This window comes from Esox lucius, chromosome 18 (assembly GCF_011004845.1).
Source record: "Esox lucius isolate fEsoLuc1 chromosome 18, fEsoLuc1.pri, whole genome shotgun sequence".
Classification (NCBI taxonomy): domain Eukaryota; kingdom Metazoa; phylum Chordata; class Actinopteri; order Esociformes; family Esocidae; genus Esox; species Esox lucius.
Genome location: NC_047586.1, coordinates 11,167,634 through 11,185,306, shown reverse-complemented (window position 1 = coordinate 11,185,306; position 17,673 = coordinate 11,167,634). Strand labels below are relative to the sequence as shown.

The following is a 17,673-nucleotide window of genomic DNA, read 5'->3' as shown; positions in this document are numbered from 1 at the left end:
CCAGAGAGAGAGAGAGAACAGTACGAGGACCGCTCCAGTGGGACCAACACTGCCAGGTGAGAGAGCAGTGCTTTTCTTTGGCTAAACTGGTCGGGCCTGATTCTCCCGGCGGAGAATGTGTGGTGGACCAGGGTAGGTCAGGAGCTACAGACTAAAGCGGTCAGGACATTGTAGATGACGGGAGACATTTAGGATTTCTTGGGCAATGCTTGGTAGCAGGACTTGCAAAGAAGATTTCATGATAAGACTGAATGAACGTGTTCTGAGGCGCTGGGCTACGGATTTAGCGAGTGGAGACTGACTGACTGTGGGCTGTGTTGTTGATGTAGATGTGGCTTTAGCAGTCCGCTAACGAGAGGGTAATTAACTGAGTGTATATCCTGGCTTTACTTTAATGACAGAATCCCCATGAAGTTCATTTGAATAGCCACGTTGACTTGAGGTCTAGCGTTTGGACTGATGGACCGGCTGGCTGGGCCGTTTCATTTATTCATGTTTGCGGATGTGGTGCAAAGCCTTAATCTGGCATTAATACCGTGCCCTGATGTTGAAGAGGATTACATCTGGCTGTGAGAGGAGAGAGGGAACAAGGGAGTGGGTATAGAAAAGAGGGGCGTGGGCCTAATTGGTGGAAAGCTTTTGGGACCGTTCTCATGGTTCTAGTACGATTTGTAGTTCTACATGTTCTAGCTCTGCCTTGGGCAATGTTACCGCATTCGAGTATAGTGATTTTATTCGTAGCTTTGAACCAACTCAAACACAGACTTTAAATTGAACCAGTGATGGGAAAGGTTTCTGACTTGAGTTGTGTCACTGCTGCCCTTCATCAGTACCCCCTGATCATTAAGAGTAGGTAGAGTGAGATGTTGCCCTCAGGGCAGACTGTCTGGCTACGCTGGTGAACTTGTGGGACGTGACCCAAATTTGGTTCTTGGGTGTTTTAGACTGGGATGCAGGGAATTTGTTGAATACAATTTTAAGTAGTACAAATCATACATTCTAAATTTAACCAACTCTTTACCGGTTTAATGTTTGTAGAAATAATCATGAACATACAACTTTACAAAAGTTTGTTTAAATATACGTCTAATTATATAACACTTTGATTACAGTATTTTCAGTGCGAGCAACATCATTTAGCAGATTTAGGGTTTTTAAACAAGTAGCTTGCCAAAATTCTGAAAAAGATGCAAATGTAATTCCCTTCTATGTTTGCTGCACTTACTGTCAATACAGGTTTTCTCTTACAGAAAACGCTCCGTCCCAAAACATGATGCGATACCGGTCTTGCGTCTAAGACTATCAGGTTCAATTTGGGACCCGAGCCGAGACCAGTTCAGAATCATCGCTTCGGAGATCGCCATGCTTGCTCTTGTCATCGCTGTATGAATTACTAAGGCCTTTTCTTCAGAACAGACATCTCGCACACGGCCACACTGAATGGCTCCGGGTCTGTCATTGCCTTTCCCCACTAATGTGGTTAGCTGGATTGAATTAAAACGTTGTGAGAGGTATATTTAGATACACATGTGTTCTAGTCATTCATTTGCAGGGATCACACCAATGGAAGGGAATTTTTGGGGCATTCTGTTGACTGTCCTTGTCAACATGGATGTGCGTGCGTGCGGGTGTGCGTCGGTGCGCGCCCGCAGTGGATTTTGTTTGAGCTCTGGTCGTCCGCTCCCAGTAATAGAAGTTCCTCCTGCTTTGCCTGGGGGATGTTCTGTTCCTGACGTCTCTTCCTGACTCTGTCCCTCTTTGTGTCGTTCAGGAGTGTGCCGGAGGCCAACTTTGACCCGCAAGGTGACATCACGGGTAGGACAGCCCTCCCCACTAGTAAGGTACAGCTACCCCCCCCCCACCAAGGTGTCAGTCTGGGTCCCTTGATGCTTCCTGTTCTGTTCGTGTGATGTCTGGGTGTGATGGCGCTCCGAGTGTTTAATGTGTAGTGTGTGTGCGCTTGAGGATTGTTAATGCTTATTGATGGCCCTGCAGGCCAGTCGACGAATAATGTGTGTGTTATTGCAGAGCTCGGGGAAGCTGGAGATGGAGCGCTCAGCCAATGGCAGCGAGAGGGGCATGGTCAAGCCCATGATCCGCGGAGAACAGCAGGACGGCAGGTGAGAGATACGCTCGCACTGGTCTGTCTGGAAACTCTGCTGTAGCTAATCGAATCCAAACGGCTGAAGCTCGCTCAGATGCTGTTAGCGATAGCGACTGTAACCCGCTTGCTGTGGTGCCGCCTAGAGAACAACAGGGACAGTAGCTAGCGTTTTACCGCCGTCGCGCTACGGTCTCACGCTCCGTCGTACACCTGATCTCAACAAGGCCTTTGCAACCTAAGGGAACCCGAGCCCAAGCTCCGTTCAACCTGCTTAGCTGCACTGGGTCCCCTCATCAATAATAAAGATCCCTGGGCTTGTAGCGCGCACGCACGCACACACACACACACGCACACAAGGATGCTGGTGCTCTCTCACACACCTAGAAATGCCACCCAGATCCACAGCAGACTAGAGCCATGCTGTACCACTGTGCACAGGCAGTGCTCCTGGAGGGGCGGTCGTCGGGTGACAGTGGTGTGGACAGGCCCTATGTGTGCTGGTTCTCTGAGAGCCACCTCCTTTGTCCTCCCAGCAGGTCCCAGGACAGCCTGAGCCCCGAACTGACGCTGCCGGCCAGCATCGAGTTTAGAGACAACTGTAAGTATTCCAGCCGGCTCCGGCCTTGGTTTTTTTTTTTTAACTCTCTCTTTCTGCCTGTCCGCAGCTTTCCCTTACAGTCTCTATATCACTATTTGTACAAGTCTGAGATAAACATGGCTACATATGGGTACGCCACGCTTCTATGCTATCGGCATCTATTTTAACTGAATGTGATTCTGTAGTGTACTTAGCTGATGTCTAACAGATCAATGTTTGGAAAGTATTGACTAACTTACTGGTTTCAGCCTCCGGCTGGCTTTTACAGTGTGTGTATGAAATATTTTTTACACTGCAAAAAGTAGTGGTTCAAAAAATGAATCATCTACCTCTAATCAGCGAGTTAACAACCAATATTTTTATTTATTTATTACAAACATAAAACAACAACATATGTACATTTGCAGAGATAATCTGAAAAGCAGTTGGTTTCTGTTTGTTCTGTGACCTTACTGGGAAAATGACTCTCTAAACTGGTGACTACATGTTGGTATGTTAATTCGACCAGCTGTGAAAATGCTGGCCACTGCTAATAACGTTAGACAAGTTAACTAGCTAGCAACTGTGAAGAATTTCCAGATTCCTGGATTTCAGAACGGGCCAATCAGTGTTGTCGAAATAAATGCTAAAAACCCATAATGAATAACTACATTCTCTCTCTCGCTAGCTCTGTCTCTCGCTAGCTCTGTCTCTCTCTCTCTCTCTCTCTCTCTCTCTCTCTCTCGCTAGCTATCTCTCTCTCTCTCTCTCTCTCTCGCTAGCTATCTCTCTCTCTCTCTCTCTCTCTCGCTAGCTATCTCTCTCTCTCTCTCTCTCTCTCGCTAGCTATCTCTCTCTCTCTCTCTCTCTCTCTCTCTCTCTCTCGCTAGCTCTGTCTCTCTCTCTCGCTAGCTCTCTCTCTCTCTCTCGCTAGCTCTCTCTCTCTCTCTCTCTCTCTCTCTCTCTCTCTCGCTAGCTCTCTCTCTCTCTCTCTCTCACTAGCTCTGTCTCTCTCTCTCTCTCTCTCTCGCTAGCTCTGTCTCTCCATCTCTCTCTCTCTCTCGCTAGCTCTGTCTCCATCTCTCTCTCTCGCTAGCTCTGTCTCCATCTCTCTCTCTCGCTAGCTCTGTCTCCATCTCTCTCTCTCGCTAGCTCTGTCTCTCCATCTCTCTCTCTCGCTAGCTCTGTCTCTCTCTCTCTCTCTCTCTCTCTCTCTCTCTCTCTCTCTCGCTAGCTCTGTCTCTCTCTCTCTCTCGCTAGCTCTGTCTCTCTCTCTCTCTCTCGCTAGCTCTGTCTCTCTCTCTCTCTCGCTAGCTCTGTCTCTCTCTCTCTCTCGCTAGCTCTGTCTCTCTCTCTCTCTCGCTAGCTCTGTCTCTCTCTCTCTCTCGCTAGCTCTGTCTCTCTCTCTCTCTCGCTAGCTAGCTCTGTCTCTCTCTCTCTCGCTAGCTAGCTCTGTCTCTCTCTCTCTCGCTAGCTAGCTCTGTCTCTCTCTCTCTCTCGCTAGCTAGCTCTGTCTCTCTCTCTCTCTCGCTAGCTAGCTCTGTCTCTCCCTCTCTCTCTCGCTAGCTAGCTCTGTCTCTCCATCTCTCTCTCGCTCGCTAGCTCTGTCTCTCCATCTCTCTCTCGCTCGCTAGCTCTGTCTCTCCATCTCTCTCTCTCTCGCTAGCTCTGTCTCTCCATCTCTCTCTCTCTCGCTAGCTCTGTCTCTCCATCTCTCTCTCTCTCGCTAGCTCTGTCTCTCCATCTCTCTCTCTCTCGCTAGCTCTGTCTCTCCATCTCTCTCTCTCTCGCTAGCTCTGTCTCTCTCTATTTGCCCAACACAACGCAATAGTCCTTTACTGATACTCCAGCATACACATTGTATGGACTGGTACCTGTGGGATTGGCTTTCCTCCCTCTTTTTCATAGCCTAATTGGTTTAAATGTTTTAACTGCCTTTCAAGCTCTTTTATAAGCAAAACATTGTTTGTGGACTCTGGAGTCTTGGGCCCGGCTCAGTGAGTCGCTGTATATTTGGAGTTGTGAGCTCATGTGTTTGGCCAGGGAGCACACAGGCCTTTGGTTTCCAATAGAATGGGTTTTGTCTTTTATAACTCTCTCACAATGCACTTCAATCAGTCCCTTCTGTGGAGACAGGAAGACGTGGCTGAGGCCAATATTAAGCCCAATTTCAGTGCTTACTCTAATGCAGAAACACTCACACACAGACTCCTCTAGCTCTCTTGTTTGTGGAAAGCCAGACTGACCATGTTGCTGTATGTCCTATGCCATGTGAACTCTCACCTTATCCCGTGTGTGCGTGCATGCCTGTCACCCTCCTTGCTCCCTCCAGCCGAAGATGCCTTCCTGTCAGCCATTATTAACTACACCAACAGCTCCACTGTGCACTTCAAGTTGTCCCCCACCTACGTGCTGTACATGACCTGTCGCTACGTCATGTCCAGTCACTACCGGCCTGACATCAGCCCCTCAGAACGCACCCACAAGGTCATAGCCATCGTCAACAAGATGGTGAGCATGATGGAAGGAGTCATCCAGGTGAGTGTCCATCCTGCCCCCGTGCCTCTATTCCTCCCATTTAATCAATTGTTAAGGCCAGGCTTGGAGCACATGATCCACAGTCTGACAGTTGCCTGAGGAGAACCACTCTGACAAACACGGTGTTCTGCATTTTTTGATTGGTTCATTCCACTTCCCTCTAAATACAGGTGACTGAAGCAAAAACCCAAAGAAAAACTCATACTTTGTAATTGACTAAATCATCATCCAAGCATCTTTTGTTATAATAGTAGTAATAGTGGTGGTGGTCGTAGTAGTAATAGTGGTTGTAGTAGTAATAGTAATAGTGGTTGTAGTAGTAATAGTGGTGGTGATGGTAGAAGTAGTAATAGGGGTGGTGGTGGTAGTAGTGGTAATAGTAATAGTGGTAGTAGTAGTAATAGTGGTGGTGATGGTAGTAATAGTAATAGTGGTAGTAGTAGTAATAGGGGGGGGGTGGTGGTGGTAGTAGTAGTAATAGGGTGGTGGTGGTAGTAGTAGTAGTAATAGTAATAGTGGTTGTAGTAGTAATAGTAATAGTGTTAGTAATAGTGTTAGTAATAGTGTTAGTAATAGTAATAGTGGTAGTGATGGTGGTAGTAGTAATAGTGTTAGTAGTAGTAATGGTGGTGGTAGTAGTTGTAATAGTGGTAGTAGTTGTAATAGTGGTAGTAGTAGTAATAGGGGTGGTGGTGGTGGTGGTGGTGGTGGTGGTAGTAGTAGTAATAGTAATAGTGGTAGTAGTAATAGTGGTTATGTAGCTAAATGTTTCTGTCTTGCTTCCTTCTACCAGGTCATGTCCATATTACATTATGTAGAGGTACAGAGCCTGTTTCACTGTCTCACTGTCTGTCCAGCGTCTCTGTGTTTCCCTCCCTAATGACTTAACCAAGGCCCTTAAGTGGATTCCCTGGAACACACTGAATTGCAGCATCATTGTGCTGTTCCATAAGCCCACTAAGCCAACACATAAAAGTCAGATGCCATTTTTCTCCATTTGCTTTTATTGCTGTAGCTGTGTGATAAACAGAAATGGCCGACATGGTGAAAAACAATAAAAGCCAGTAGAGTTTGACTGACTCCACATTGCTTCCACATAGCTGAGATGGTGGGAATTGTGGTTTGTCTGGTCACTCTAATAGGGCCTCCTCATCCTGTCTACATATATTCAACCCTAAAGACGCGCTCCCCATGAAATCTCCCCATGTCTCCGCTGCTCCGCGTGAGTCTTACAGAAATCAGGATTAGGTCATTAAATCCATTTAAAGTTGGATTTCATCCTGATGATTTTAGAAAGCCAAGTCTTAAGCCTCCTTGAGGGACATTGGAAATGTAAGCTGTGTTCCTTAAAGAATAAAAGTCTGCGCAGAAATGTAGGTACATGTGGAAGTACTGTAGAGGCCGCTGTGCCGTCATGCTTTTTATTAAAGGAAAATAAAATCTAGTCGACTAACAAGGTAGCGTGCGCGTGTGCGTGCGTGTGTGTGAGCGCTGTATGTTTTTGTTCTGTTTACATGCCTGTGTGTAAATCTGTCCATGGCTGTTGTTGACAGTCTTTCTCTCTGTCCTGTGGGATGTCTGTCTGTCTCCCCCTCACCTCTCTGTGACAGGAGATCCCTGATGGTGACCAGGTAGGACTCCTAACGTGTTGCCAGGGGAGAGAACTGTCTTTCTCTCTTCTCTCACTCACCTCGTCTCTACCTCGGCCTAGTCAAGCTTTGCTCAGTACTCCATGCTTCTTTTCTCCATAACAGAAACCAAAAAACAAATACTCAACCAAACCAAACCGCTAAATAATCCCTCCTCCAACAGCTGGACTCTATAAACAGCAACATAACCCTCATTCAGCAACCTGGAACATGTTGTACTAAAAACAGATCTCTGATTGTGGCAACATTTTAATTAATAAATTCTCATTTCCATGTGACCTCCTGCTTTATTGCACTTCAGTGTGGATGAGAGACAAACCCCAGTGGTCTATTGCTTTTATTTAATTTTCCCTTACATTTTTTTTATGTTTGTGGTTTAACGTCGTTGTTCCTTTGGATGCCTTCTGTTCTGTGGCTGATCTGAAAGGGGGGTGTTGTCGTTTTGTTGCGGGGATAGACAAGTGCAGAAAACACAGGCCGAGACAGATGGGGCGGACCTTGTGTTTGCCTTATATTCTGTGTTAAGGGGACTTTGACATCAACACATTACACTGACCAGACACTGGGCTCTTCGCACCAACCCCCTCCTCAGTGTTAATATCAACAGTGTTAGGTCGGCTCCGCAGAACAAATGCCTGTGAAACGTCAACGAGAATGTCAAAATGTTTTCCTGCTAGATGACATGCCGGGTGCCAAAGGCAGCTGCTGTGAGTAGGACCATTCAATGCATTCCACATAACCTGCTTCTAAACAGGAGATGAACTGTCTCTAGACACTGGTCTGAGGTTAGTTTCCACTTGACTGGATAGGGTCAGGATTGGGACGGGTGTCAGCTGACCTCAGATGTGTCTAGAGTCCAGTAGGCCTTGTTAAAGTGAATGGTCCTGTCTGGGAGGAGGCTATAGCTAAGGGGCCAGTGTCTGGTTATGGGTGAGGTGGGGCGGGGTCGGGGTGTCTGGTTATGGGTGAGGTGGGGGTGGGGTCGGTGTGGCCGAGGCACAAGTCTATCCCTGGAAGGCTGCTGCTGCTCTTGGCTGTGAGTCTGAGAGAGTCGTCCCCCGCCCGTCCCCCCCACCGCGAGGCCAACCCTGCCTCTCTGACCCCCTGCTTTTTGTCTCCGTGTCTGTCTTGCTTTGGGCGCTTTAGAAGCAGAAGAACATCGCGGGGGCCCTGGCCTTCTGGATGGCCAATGCCTCGGAGCTGCTCAACTTCATCAAACAGGACAAGGACCTGTCGCGGGTCACACTGGATGCCCAGGACCTGCTGGCTCACCTCGTCCAGATGGCCTTTAAGTGAGTGGTCGGACCTCCTCCCTGAGCTCTGGACCAGCCTCTTTCAGGGCCTCTCTCTGTTCTCTGCTCTTTGCATTTTAGTTATTTATCAGGCGTTCTTATCCAGCGCCATTTAGAGGAGTAGTATGGGTTGAGTGCCCTCTGAATATCCTCCATCAGTGCTAATTCAAACCACGCGCCGACCAGAGGAAGCCTCACATTCATGCTAATGAGGTAATTGGAAAAATGATTAAGTAGATTAAAGATCCAAATTTGACCTCCCTGCCACTGCCGGCTGTGGTTCTCCTGGGTGAGAAATCAACACGTGGAGCCCTGGCGCCGTGGAAGAGAGAGGCTCATTGTCAGAATGTCCTAGCTGGCGCTTTGCTGCCCGTGACAACTTCTGAGTTCCACCATCAGCTGTATTGAACTTGTATCACCAATGAGGAATGTCGCAGTAAAAACAACAGGGACGAAGTTACGTAAGATTATTGTCTTGCCTCAGCGTGTAAGGACCTGGAGAAAGTCCTCTAGATCCCTGTCTGTCCTGTGTTTCTGGGGCCATTGTGTGAATGCACGAGCAGGAAGGGGAGCTGTGAATGTGTGGAATGTTGTTGGCCTGGCCTGTATTGGTCCGTCTGGAGCAGGGCTGCATGTACCTGGGCGAGGGCCGAGGTCCCAGCAAAAACACTGGTTTTGGGCTGAGTCTCCACAGCTCTCTCCAGCCCCTGTTCTGCTCCCTGGAAGGGCCAGGCTGAAACAACTGCTGTTTTGTGTCCCCGGGGGCCCTTACACTGTGAGACTCCAGGGGACGTCCCTGTAAGGCCACCGGCCACAGAGGAGTGTGACCATCCAGGAACTCATGTTCAGTGTCGCTGTGTTTTCTCAGGTATTTGGTCCACTGTCTGCAGTCTGACCTGAATAACTATATGCCTGCCTTCCTGGACGACCCAGAGGAACAGAACCCTCAGAGGCCCAAAATAGGTGACTCATCTTCTGCCCCTGTCTAATGCTCTTCACACGTTACACTCGGACATGTTTACATACCGCCACACAGGGTGTCATTATCTGGTTGTGAGGGGGCCCTCTAGTGGCAAGTTGTGTTGATCAAGTGAGACGTTGTACTACTTAACCAGTGATGTGGAGATTGAACTTTCATTTATGGACTTGGCTACAGTTATCCAAGGATCATTGGTGACTTGAACTGTCCCTAACTGCCCCCCCCCCCCCCCCCCCCCCCCCCCCCCCAGAGGACGTTCTGCACACCCTGACGGGCGCCATGTCACTGCTGCGTCGTTGCCGTGTCAACGCGGCACTGACCATCCAGCTGTTCTCCCAGCTCTTCCACTTCATCAACATGTGGCTGTTCAACAAGCTGGTGACGGAGGCCGACTCTGGGCTGTGTTCACACTACTGGGGCGCCATCCTCCGCCAGCAGCTCAGCCACATCGAGGCCTGGGCAGAGAAACAGGGTCTGGAGCTGGCCGCAGACTGCCACCTCAGTCGCATCGTCCAGGTATGCTGCTGTTACCATGACGCCTGATGACACTGCAGAGCCCTTCACCTCCACAAGACTTCTCAAACAGGCTGGGTGATGCTAGATGTGGGGGCCCATTACAAATTACAAAATATTTCATAAAAGACTAAATGTATTGTATTACATTTAAATCTAGGTATGTTGTATTTGAAGCCAATGCAACATACCTTAAGAATCATTTTTTGTAATAGTTTATTTTGTACCTGCTATGATTCTGATATGTTGTAGCATATTTACATGAGTTGATTCATCTAACTATAAATTGCTCTGGGGATTAAATACCCATGATGCAATTCTTTCAGTCAGTCAGTTGTGTTTTCAGTTGCAAAACATTATTAAACGTTGCAGACAAAAGAGCAGAAGGTATTTCACATTCTACATGTTGGAATACAAAATCTAGATGTCCAAAATGTTTTATCTACATACCATATTTCACTTTTAACGTTCCAGAGCATAAAAATAAACTGAGCACAGAACAGGTCTGTTGGAAAGTATTTAGCAGAATACATAATCCAGCATGGTTTTATGACCAGGTCCTAAAGATCTGGTTACAAAATGCATTGGACTATAGTTCTGACAAGAAAAACACAAATAACGACATATTACAAAAGCCGTTAAAATATCTTTTTCAAATTCATGGAACAAAACTGCTGGCCGTTTTTGGATGGCACTACAGATTATTTTGTTCCCAAGTGCGAATGTGTGGGTGGTTGACCTTGGACCATCAGGCCACTGTAACTCAACACCCTGGTCTTTCATTCAGAGCGGTCAGATTGACTGTGTTGGTCTTCCCCAGGCTACAACTCTCCTCACCATGGACAAGTACTCCATGCAGGACGTGCAGAACATCCACAACACCTGCTTCAAGCTCAACTCCCTGCAGCTCAACGCTCTGATGAGTAACTACCACTGCGCCCCCGACGAGCCTTACATACCCCCGGTGAGACAACCGAGACGTTTCACTGAATACACCGGTCGTGCTTCCAGACGCGATTGCAGGAAATCCCTGGGCTTCATGGCGTTCCCGCTCGAACGGGAAATGCCGTTTAAAAGCATAACAGCAGTGGAAATAAATCGGGCGTTATTACCGTTAATGGAGTAAATGCGATTGGATCAAAAGTTGGATTTGTTGCATGCAATCAACACAGACCTCTGTCACTGCATTCTTTCAGTTATGTTCACTTGTTTATACGCTTATGATATTCGGCCTAACTGATCATTTTCCCTTTTAATGTTGTAGCTGTCCAAACTTTATGATAACTTGCTTATGTTGATGATTTTGAGAGAAGGAGGTATCTGGTTGTCCACTATAAACACATCAAGCAGAGATTCAAAGTAGTGTTGCATTTGCTCTATTGCACCCAGATCTAAATCCGGCCGGTGTCATGAAGCTTTTTATTTTGCCTACATTAACATTTGTTAGTCTAAAAATAAATATTTCTATTCAAGTCAGTTAGTATAACCAGCATAAAGTAAATGAAATGTGAGCCTTCTGGTTCATTACAAACCTGATTTAATAAAATATCATAATTGGGCATATGGGTCTGCTGAATGATGAAGCCATCAATATGTGGAACTGGCTGTACATTTAATATTTTGCTTCAGTGACATTAAGTTTTGTGAAACTATGACAGGGATTTGTACTAGGTATCCCAGTAACTCAAAAGTAAAATAATGTTTTCTAACCGTATTAGTGCATTTTCTATTCTAGTGTCGTTCCTGGACAAATTCTGCCTGTGCTTTGTATTCATGACTTGGTTGAAGTGAATATGGTTCTCCACGCCACTCACAGCATTGAGTGTTGGTTTAAGATCATGCAGGTAGAGGAGCAGAGATGGTGATAAGGGAGACATAAAGGATTGGCATTTGTATATATTCAAAGGTTCACGCTGATCACATGAACAATTTATTATAGTTTACTGGTTCCTTGACAGTTGAGAGGGTCAGCGTTGAGAAAGGGTTGGGAATATCACAGCCTATCACATATGGGAAAGTAACACTGTGAAACACCATCAGTCCATTTCTACCTGCTGATTTCTACTACTTTTAGTTATTCCAATGGCTTTTATTTTTGGGGGAGACGTAGGGACCACTGGACAGCCCCCATCCCTCTTCTCTAACGAATCCTTGTTGGTCTGGCTGGTGTCTCCTGTAGGAGCTGATAGATCATGTGGTCGCCGTGGCGGAGAACACGGCAGATGAGCTGGCCCGTAGCGACGGCCGAGAAGTCCAGCTGGAGGAGGACCCTGACCTGCAGCTGCCCTTCCTTCTGCCTGAGGACGGCTACTCCTGTGATGTTGTGCGCAACATTCCCAACGGATTCCAGGAGTTCCTGGACCCCCTCTGTCAGCGAGGTACTCTTATGGAAGCGGAAAACGGGGGAAAAAGTTATTGCGTTTCAATTCCAGAATGTCACACGTCGTGTTCTGCCCAAGCGTTGAGATGTGAACCAATCGGAGACCAGGCTGGCCCCGTGTTTGTTCTGTTGACGTGTCGGCTGTGGAATGTAGTGTGTGAGAGGAGACTGGGTTCCTGTTTGCTTGTGTCTTAGCGCTGTGTGCTTGCTAATGACAGACCACCAGACAGAGGTAGAGATGTCTCGGGTTCTAGAAGAGGGGTAGGACATCCCTGTGACTGTCTTGTGTTCTGTGCAGGATTCTGTCGACTGACCCCTCACCCACGCTCCCCTGGGACCTGGACCGTCCACTTCGAGGGTGCCGACTGTGACAGCCACTTCTCCGCTGACACCTCTGACCTGGTAAGACCAAAACCTTCCCACTGAGCTACATGACCGTGCGGGTGGTCTACAACTCCCGATGCAGACCGCCCCGGCGCGCTGTCCCAGATGTTCCTGGAGAACCGATGAGCAGGGGAATGGGCTGCTTCCTATATGTGTCAATGATTCTTTAATAGGCTGCCATGTGTGTTTGTGACATTGTTTTGGCACGGCTCCAGATGTTTGTAAACCCCCCCCCCCCCTCGTTACACACACGCCCACGCGCCTGCTCGATTTCAATCAACACCAATTACACCACTGAGGCCAATTACTGACCAGGGACCTGTGGAATGGCAGTAAATGATCTCCTTCTCCTCACCCTAATCACAGAAAACCCCATAATTGCCCTGCTTCCTGTATAATTGCCCTGTTTTTCCCCCAGCTCTCCTGTTTCCTCCTTCCAACCCAACTCCGGGCAGGCGTCAGCCATTGTAGTGGAGGGAGGGAGGGAGGGAGGGAAAGGGGGGGAGGGAGGGAGGGAAAGGGGGGGCGTCCAAATGTTTAAGCTCCGCTGAGGTTCTGATTAACGGCCTCTTGGTCGTGTGCCAGACGGGGCCACCGCGGCAACGGGCCTCATGTTACCACGGCAATGATCCACAACCGCCATGGTGGTCCTGTGTTTCCCTGTTAGCAGCCGTTTAAGCTCTGATCAGACCCAGAACCAGACAGCGTGTCCCTGGGGAGACGAACAATCAGGTGTCTGTAGGTTTCCCAGAACACCAGACCTGACAGGTGTTAATGTCGCCTGCTTAGAGGTTGTTTAGGAGAGGCTGTCGGGTGGAACGAAACTGGAATACTCACTCCGTTTAAATTCAGTTTTAGGTCAAAGTGCTTTATTAGCTGGCCTGTATTTCTTAACATTTGCTAAAGCAAGTGGAAAATTAAGATGTTTGGAGAAAAAAAGTATAAAAAATGTATAGTACAGATAACACATACAAATGGTACAAAAGGATGGTGCTATTTTAAATGTAATCTTAAAGAAAAAAATTAATGGATACATTTATTGTTGAATTAGAAGTGAGTTTCTTCCTGGAGAATATTGTCTGAATGAACGTTTTGTTTACTCACTGTAGCAGGCTAAACTGCGCCACCACTGCCCTGCCCTCTAGTTCTTAGTGAAATCACTCCGATGGCATTCAGAAAGACTTGTTACACACCACAGCCCTGCTACTTAATGTGGCTTTGATGGCACACTCTCTTTCGAAACTATGCTGCTAGACGGCATAGCTCGGCAGCTGAGAGAGCAGTTGTTTGTGCCTCGCAGGCTGTGGCGTGCTAGTGTGTTCCGTGCCATTGGGAGGAGAGGCTGCCTGTCTATGTACCTCTTTGTGTGTGGAACCCTGCTCTCAATCTCCCTCCCTGTCCCCACCCTGCTCCCAGGCAGTCCTCCTTTTAAATGAGCCCATTGAGAGCTCCCAGAGCCAAGCGCATGTGGCTTTCATTCTTGACTCCTCTCCAGCGCCCGCCGTTTCTCGCAGCGGTCTCCCCACCCCCCCCCCCCCCCGGGCCTGGCGCTCGCTCTCCGTGACGACCCTGCTCTGCCGCGTCTCTCCCCCTGTTCCCTCCTCCAGCGCCTCATTACGACGGAGGAAGGTCCCGGAGACAGAGGTTCCCAGCTCGACCCGGCCCTCCAGGAGTCTGACTGACCTGCCCACCCGGGTCCCCGTGACAGCCGCTCCAGCTTCCCCAGGTGGAGGATATTCCCTGAACTAACGCTGTGGTCTCCTCTCGTTGCAGCCAATGCGTAAGGAGCCGGAGGTTGTCACTGTCACCCTGAAGAAGCACAATGGAATGGGCCTCAGCATCGTGGCTGCCAAGGTAAGGCTGCTTTCAGTGCCCTGCTCTTCACGAGGGTCTGGATAATGCCCCGAAGAGGAGGTTTGTGATTCCCCAGGAAGCACTGACGGTCGGCGTGTCATGATTGAGCTGGCTTGATTCATACTGCCTGGCGATCGCATGACAGGCCAAAATAAACCGTTGTCAAGGTCCCTGACTGTGAAGTCCAGCGGTTTTTATTATTTCGCAGAATACTGTTTCTAGTTGTGTGGGTGGATGAATGAAAGAGTCTTGGTTTTTGCTGGGTTCTGTTTTGAGCTTGTTTACTATATTACATTGCCGTAACCCTAGATAATGATAGGATGGAGAAGACATGGGCGTAGCACTCTACTCTGATTGGATGTAGGTGTGTGTGTGTGTGTGTGTGTGTGTGTGTGTGTGTGTGTGTGAACAGGTGTCTTTGTTTTCTTGGTCTGTATAGAGCTGGGAATAACATTCAAATTGTAAGTCAAAAGTGAGCGGTAGGCAAATCTGTCTCTCAACTGCGTGACTGAGTTTCCTCCTCTGACGTTCTGCAGTCCCGGGTTCTAAACAGAACATCCTAGGGTTGAAGGAAGCTTATTGTTTCCCGAGTGTGTGTTTTCCCTCACCTTCTGGTCCAATGGCGCCAACAACTTACAGGCTATATAGTGTCATCATTTTTGAAGTGGTGGATTATTTCATTTAGAAGGCTGTCTGTTGTTTTTGGCAATGACGGGCGGGTTCTGTCCAGTCATAGTCGACCCGGGCTGGTCTGTGGTTAATGTGTCTGGGGCTTCATCTGCCAGATGAGTGGGAGTCTTTGAGGAGGTGGTGGGGGGGGGCTCCCTGAACTGTTTACTTTCAAAGTCCTCTGGTCGAGGAGTTGGGGCCACATCCCCTCGGTTTTACTGCTGTTTTCAACCTGAGGTGTCGTGTGGGTGTGTGTGTCTGTGGGTGTGTGTGTGTGTGTCTGTGTGACGGAGAAGGCAAGGGGGCGGAGGTAGGGAGAGAGCTGACGGAGGAAGGAAGGAAGGGAGGGAGGTTAGGAGTGAAATGGGAGGGGAGGACAGAAGACAAGAGAAAGGCAGACTACAGAAGCGAGGGACAAAGTAAGAAACAAGTAAAGAAAAGACCCAGGGAGCCAGGAGAGTCATGCTAGGTTGGAAAACAGCAGAACAATTCTGGAAGTTAACCAGAACTACCGGACCGGTTGTGTAACACTGGATATGTTATTTCCTACCGGGCTTATATGTGCCATATGTTGTCCTAGAGCAACGCATCCTGAGGAGCTCCAGTTTCTTCTTGTTTGTTAGCGCTTGGGTCCTGTTCTCCGTCTCGCTGTTGCGCCAGTGCTGTGCGTCTGGGCTGGGTTCTGCCCCTCGCTGTGGATTTTTAATTGAGCCTGAGCTCCAGCCAGCGCTAGCCGAGCGGGAACTAACAGAACTCACCATGTGGTTCTCTGTGGTTGGGAGGAAGGACCAGTCGGTGAGCTTCTCTCTGTTCACTTCTGGTGGAAACAAATGAGTGTGTGACAAACTGTTTATGTGAGTTGGGTGGAGGGGTGTGTGTATGTGTCTCTAGTAGAGTGTGTTTGAAGTGTTTATAAGGTGGGTGGAACTGCGAGTGTTTGAGTGTTTGTGTGTTTGTGTGTGCGTGCATGTGTGGTGGTTGGAGGGGCATTTGTGTCTCTGTGGGTCTCTGTGGGTCTCTGTGGGTCTCTGTGGGTCTCTGTGGGTCTCTGTGGGTCTCTGTGCGTGCGTGTGCGTGCGTGTGCGTGCGTGTGCGTGCGTGTGTGTGTGTGTTGGCAGGACAGGGGGCTGGTTGTGGATGGGAAGACGGAGGAAATGGAAGGAAACTCCTGTTATGCTACTGTTCCACTCTGTGTTCTAGTGCTTTAAGCTTCACAGTCTGACACTGATGTTCTTCAGTGCAACTAAATGGCGTTCTTCTGTTCAGCCTTAAATGGCGTTCTTCAGTAACACTTCATATTCTATCAGTGTTGCTCAATGAAAATATGTACGTGTGTTTGCAAAAACATCCTCTCCTGTTGTTCATGTTGCTATGAACCAGTGTGTACAGTAGCAGACCCCAACATGCTAATGTCCAGCTGCTTCTTTCTCATGGTCAGGTAGTTAATGTTTCAACTTGCCAGTCTAATGCAATGAGTGTAGGGACACACAGACACAAAGTCCAGAACCTCCTCTCTGGCATGGTACCAGAGGCTTGATTTACTTAAACTTTTGCCCCTAGTAGTTGATTGCTCTCTGACCAGACATGGTTTTGGCTGGTGCTCCTGTGTTGTCTTCAGACTGTTGGGCTGCAGAAGTACTTGGTGGGGTTGGGTGTGTTGTCGTTCAGAGGAAGAGCAGGGGATATCCTGAGCCCTCTTTCCCCACTCTAAACCACCAGGGAGTCCAGCTGCGTATTGTCCACGATTTCCCCACACTGACCACAACCCAAGACCAACTATGTGTTCATCTGGAGGTAGACCGAACCAATAACATTGTGCGCTTTTCAACCCGAATGGAACTTCTAGCTGATTTGCTTGTCCGTCGGTTTGTAGATGGGGGGACGATAGTGCTCAGACCGTGGTGCTAGAAGCAGATGTGCTGTGGCTAACGGGGTAAATGCAAAGTGTGTCCCTCATGTTGAGAGCCGTAACAATGGGAGGATGTGTTCTGGACTCACTGGGCTGTGGGCTTCCTGCTAAGGCTAGTTCTTTGTGGGATGGGACTCTGATCTTGTGCATGCGTGCGCACTTCGAGTCTGGGAACACTGGTCCAGCCCACCAGTCCTTCCCTGGGGCACTGAGCCACAGGACCTGCATACAGTCCATTTCCTGGGTGGATAGTACAGTACAGGAGAAGCCTAACAACAGTGGCTGGTTACTAGGAAGGACGTGGCAGAACTGTTGTGGTTTTCCAGCTCAAGTCAATCAAGTGGAATTCTTTCTCTGTGACAAATAGCACCACTGTTTCTGTCGCCCTGCCTCAGATTTCACTTTCACACTCATAAGCGGTTCAACGCGCATGGCATCGTGGGTAATTTCACACTTAGCCTCGGTGCCTCCCAAACCAAATATGTAATCACCTGACAGCTGTGCCATGCTAGCTGTGCCTGTGTTGTTATATGGAGCTAGTTTGAGTCCTGGAGCTCGACACAGTTTGACTCTCGTTTCATGCTGTTGGTTAGGATTGGGGAGGAAGCGCACAGTAGTGACGCGTCGCTTGTTCCATTTGATACCGTACATTCCTGTTAGGACAAGGCACTGACCGTGTCGGTTCAGATCTACAGATATCTGGCCTCATAGTGTTAGTGGAATGGAAAGAAAAGTGCTAGAAGTTTGGACCAGTTTGATCTGTTGACATTCTCATCTATATGGAGCTATTAGCATGTCCATAGGAATGGAGGTTCAGACTGACGC

The 17,673-nt window shown here is 48.4% G+C and overlaps 1 protein-coding gene across 22 annotated transcripts in view; it reads left to right on the top strand.

Moving 5' to 3' along the window:
- Positions 1–17,673, top strand: part of afdna (afadin, adherens junction formation factor a) — an 87,668-nt gene that overhangs the window by 50,783 nt on the left and 19,212 nt on the right. For 15 of the 22 annotated variants that reach the window (XM_013138574.4, XM_013138573.4, XM_013138575.4 and 12 more), the window contains 12 exons: positions 1,772–1,841; positions 2,029–2,120; positions 2,638–2,702; positions 5,014–5,219; positions 6,830–6,850; positions 8,015–8,160; positions 9,029–9,123; positions 9,390–9,655; positions 10,473–10,616; positions 11,832–12,030; positions 12,331–12,434; positions 14,190–14,270. In XM_013138574.4, the coding sequence (XP_012994028.2) occupies positions 1,772–1,841; positions 2,029–2,120; positions 2,638–2,702; positions 5,014–5,219; positions 6,830–6,850; positions 8,015–8,160; positions 9,029–9,123; positions 9,390–9,655; positions 10,473–10,616; positions 11,832–12,030; positions 12,331–12,434; positions 14,190–14,270 (1,489 nt within the window). The remainder of the gene's footprint in view (positions 1–1,771; positions 1,842–2,028; positions 2,121–2,637; positions 2,703–5,013; positions 5,220–6,829; positions 6,851–8,014; positions 8,161–9,028; positions 9,124–9,389; positions 9,656–10,472; positions 10,617–11,831; positions 12,031–12,330; positions 12,435–14,189; positions 14,271–17,673) is intronic. The other 7 variants (XM_013138590.4, XM_013138577.4, XM_034287642.1 and 4 more) reach the window with 3 other exon arrangements.